This window comes from Poecilia latipinna, unplaced genomic scaffold, assembly GCF_001443285.1.
Source record: "Poecilia latipinna isolate Pla-1442-1.1 unplaced genomic scaffold, P_latipinna-1.0 Scaffold3907, whole genome shotgun sequence".
NCBI lineage: Eukaryota > Metazoa > Chordata > Actinopteri > Cyprinodontiformes > Poeciliidae > Poecilia > Poecilia latipinna.
The window spans coordinates 19,109-22,815 of NW_015116523.1; the positions used below are offsets into that span (position 1 = coordinate 19,109).

The following is a 3,707-nucleotide window of genomic DNA, read 5'->3' on the forward strand; positions in this document are numbered from 1 at the left end:
CTTTTTCTAGTACTAGAAAAAGGATTACTAGAAAAGTTATTAATGCACACGCTTGTCTTACTTGTACCAGTAAAGATCTAATATACTGTTAGCCCTGAAAGATGGGGTGCACACAGCACAGTAACAGGGTTGTTTTTGTGGACTTATTGGTAACCATGTGGGACTGGCTGTTCCCATGGTAGCACAAGCAGGAATTTAAAGGCACCTCATGGTGCTTTCAGAATGACTTGCATGTCCCTCTGAGGTGCTTGTCTCCCTTCTTTGCTTCTAATAAATCCCTTTGATTAAAGTATGTTCTTTGAAGTGCGCTACTCTGCCCCTAATTTGTGTTAAGATTATCCCTGTGTGAAGGTCACAAAAAAGTCAGCAGATCTGAAAACTTCTAATCTCATAAATGTCAGCACAAAAGATGTGCTGACATCTTTTGTGCAGCACACCAAAATTAAAAATGCTTGTTAACATGCCAAATCTTTACACACACTGTTAGCATGGTTTGTTCTGTTTTCCTTTGAAGACCGCAGTGCTTGGTGATGACAGGGTATCCCAACTCTCGTCCTGCTCTCCTGGATCTTGTTCACACCTTTACAAAGAACGTTGGCCTTATGATCTGTGGCCATGTCCGCATGGTGAGTTCTGTTTTTTTTCCTTTTTTCATGTTTATAAAGATGTACTGGGGGAAATTGACGATTGGAAACTGTACAGTTCAATAAAAACTTGTGAACATACGTAATGTTTTGGACATGTAATGGAAAGGGCTAATTGTCACTCTAACAACAATCACATCTATTAGCAGGAATGGGTAACACTTTATTTGAAGGGGTGTGCATAAGACTGACATGACACTGTCATAAACATAACACCTGTAATGAAAATAAAGTCTTTATGAAATTTTATGACAGTTGTCATGAAGTGTCATTCGGTAAATAATGACACTTTTAATGCAAAGTTGCTCTAAAAGTTGCATTGAAAGTCCATTAAAAATGCCAACTTTGCATCAAGTTATAATTTACAAAATCATGCAATGTTGGCATTTTTAATGGACTTTTAATGCAACTTTTAGAGCAACTTTGCATTAAAAGTGTCATTTGTTTTAAACTCTATATAATAAGATCTGCTGTAAACCTGTTGCCACTGGAGCTGCACTATCTACAGTGGAGTTTGAAAAGCCTTCATGTTTTAGTTTTCCCACATTTCAGAAGTTTTGATTCAAGTGACAGAATTATTTCTGATCTCTCAGGGAATCCGAGGGAATAATTGATCAGGTGTGATGCTGCAGCAGGGAAACGGTTACAACATACAGGATAATGAGACCTCTGCAATAAAAACATCAGTTATCCATAATTGCAAAGAAGTTGTTGTGTTTGCATGCTTAGCAAATCCCCTGCTGGGCATAAATGTTTCGCAACTGAAAGGCCTTGTTGAGCGGATGAATGCAGCCTCTGTGCAGTTTTCACTGGCAGCAGCCCTCTAGCTGTGGCCTCTTGTTTGCTCTCCTGCTTGGTTCTGTTGCTTCCATTAGGTATGAAAATGAACTTGGCTCAAGTTAAATGGCATAAACATTCCCAGCTAATAGCATTACACTTTCCTGGCTGAAGAGCTGGATTGTTCACCCGCCCTTCATTTAAAAAAAAAATAAAAAAAAAAAAAAAAAAAAAAAAAGTCTAAATTAAGGTTCATTTATAAAATCATAATTTTATATCGTTTACATTAGATGTCACATTAATTTGCAACATCCCATTAGTTTTTCCGTGAGCCATAACTTTGAGCCGAAGGGTAGATTAGCTCAGTATTTAATAAGCACAAGATGTCTACATGGAGTTATGTATCAGCAGTGATGAACGGAAGGTTTTGTTGTTTTCCAGCAGGGCTATAGAAAGCCAAACTTCAAAGACCTTGCAGCAGATCAGTCCAGGTACCAGCGCTGGCTAATGAGGAATGAGACCAAGGCCTTCTACACACCAGTGTTTGCTGAGGACCTGAGACAGGGTTCCCAGTACTTGCTCCAGGTGAGAAACTAGTTCAGTTTTCCTAGCCTCCATTTGTCTGTGTGCAGCAATTCTTGAAACATTACCTTAAAGTTTGCTGTATTGGTTCTTCAACCATTCCAACAAAAATGCTGGTGTTTTTATGTACTTATTTCCTAAGATGATAAATAAATAAAGCCTTGACATAATTAAGGAGTTAGCTAAAGTGAGTGTCAAGAACGTCACTGAATGCATTTGGATCACTTTTGTTCCCCAAGACAAAAATGGCAAAATCAAAGCCAGATATTTGATTTTGCCAAATAGGCAAAATCAAATATTTGGCACGTAATTATAAACACACTAAATTCATGTCTAAAATTAACGCTCTTATTTTAGCGTTGTTAGCAGCTGACCACTTTGCTGTGGCCCTCATTTCCATAGAGATAAGGAATTGACCCCAAATCAGGTGAAGTCTTTCAGAAAATCCCTCTTGATACTGGCGCAGGTTGCTGAAGTACTCAGACTTTTCCCACTGAGAAAAATTTTATTTTTCTCATTCCTGAGAAAAATAAAATTTGACCAGACACTTCGAAGAGGCTCTGATGCCAGGGGCAATATAAGGAGTTATGTGTGCTAATACGGGCTGTAATCGAACATTTTGACTCATCTGTTTGTAACTTCAACATAAGTGAACTTGGACTACAAAATTACTGTGAGGAAAAAATATTAAATTGGTGGATTCACAAATTTGATTTGCTGAAAGTCATGACCTTGTTTGGCAGTTCTACAGCAAATGCGGTGACGTCATAGACAAGAAAAACGTTATAGGCAAAAGAGAAAAATTAACAGACTGAAAAATATAACCCAAAAAAATATAAAGATATCTACAGAGAACCGGGAGAGAATAAGTAAATTTGCATCCACAGTACACAAAAAATCTATTAAGGGACAAAAAAGTGGATTTTCCATGATATGTATTCCCCTTAAGTCTAATTGCTAAATCCCAGCAATTTTGAAGGTCATTTTTAATGGTGAGTCATTGATAGTATTAAACCTTCAAACTCAAGTGCTAAAGCTGAAAATTACTAGTCCATGTATTAATTAGGTTAATTCACAACTTGCCCCCCAAAAATAAGCATGTAACTGAACGGCTTTCATTCAATAGAAGCATTTCCAAACTTGTTGCTCAAAAATAAATGCTTGTTATACTTTGTAATGGCAGCTTAGTAGGTGGCATACAGTCTCAACCAGCGTTTAGCCGCTGCCGCTGGTTTAGGAGGTACTGCCTAAACCAGCGCAGGGGTCACAGCGCCCCCCTTTTGTTTTCAAAAGGGGGGCGCTGTGACTCCTTTTTGGGGCGTTTACTCGAAGGTAAACTTTACACCTTATATGCACAACAATACCAGTTTAGACTTTGAGCAACTTGCTAAAACTGTGTTGTGTAACATTAAACATGCCTGGCTGTAACTGTATCGATGGTAGCTCTTCTTCTCCTCAGTGTTTGTTAGCTTCTTGGCGCAGCTCTGCACTCCTGCTACTAGTAACTTCACCACATCAGTTCGGCGTTACACCGGCTGATGACGTTGCTGTGATTCACTTGTCTGGTGTCTGATTTTCAAATATTTTATGTTTTATTGAGGATTTTTGTACAAATGTTATGGCAGTGCTATGATCATGTCAAAAAGTGTTTTAATGTTCGTCTGGATGCTGCCCGCTTCCATGGAAGGACAACAGAAAATCACT

At 38.4% G+C, this 3,707-nt stretch overlaps 1 protein-coding gene across 1 annotated transcript in view; it reads left to right on the forward strand.

Annotated features, from left to right (window-relative positions):
• LOC106941864 (solute carrier family 12 member 2-like) overlaps window positions 1-3,707 on the forward strand; it is a gene marked incomplete at its 5' end in the record, with an annotated part of 32,433 nt that overhangs the window by 18,033 nt on the left and 10,693 nt on the right. The window contains 2 exons of the mRNA XM_015024997.1: window positions 515-626; window positions 1,866-2,006. Of these exons, the coding sequence (XP_014880483.1) occupies window positions 515-626; window positions 1,866-2,006 (253 nt within the window). The remainder of the gene's footprint in view (window positions 1-514; window positions 627-1,865; window positions 2,007-3,707) is intronic.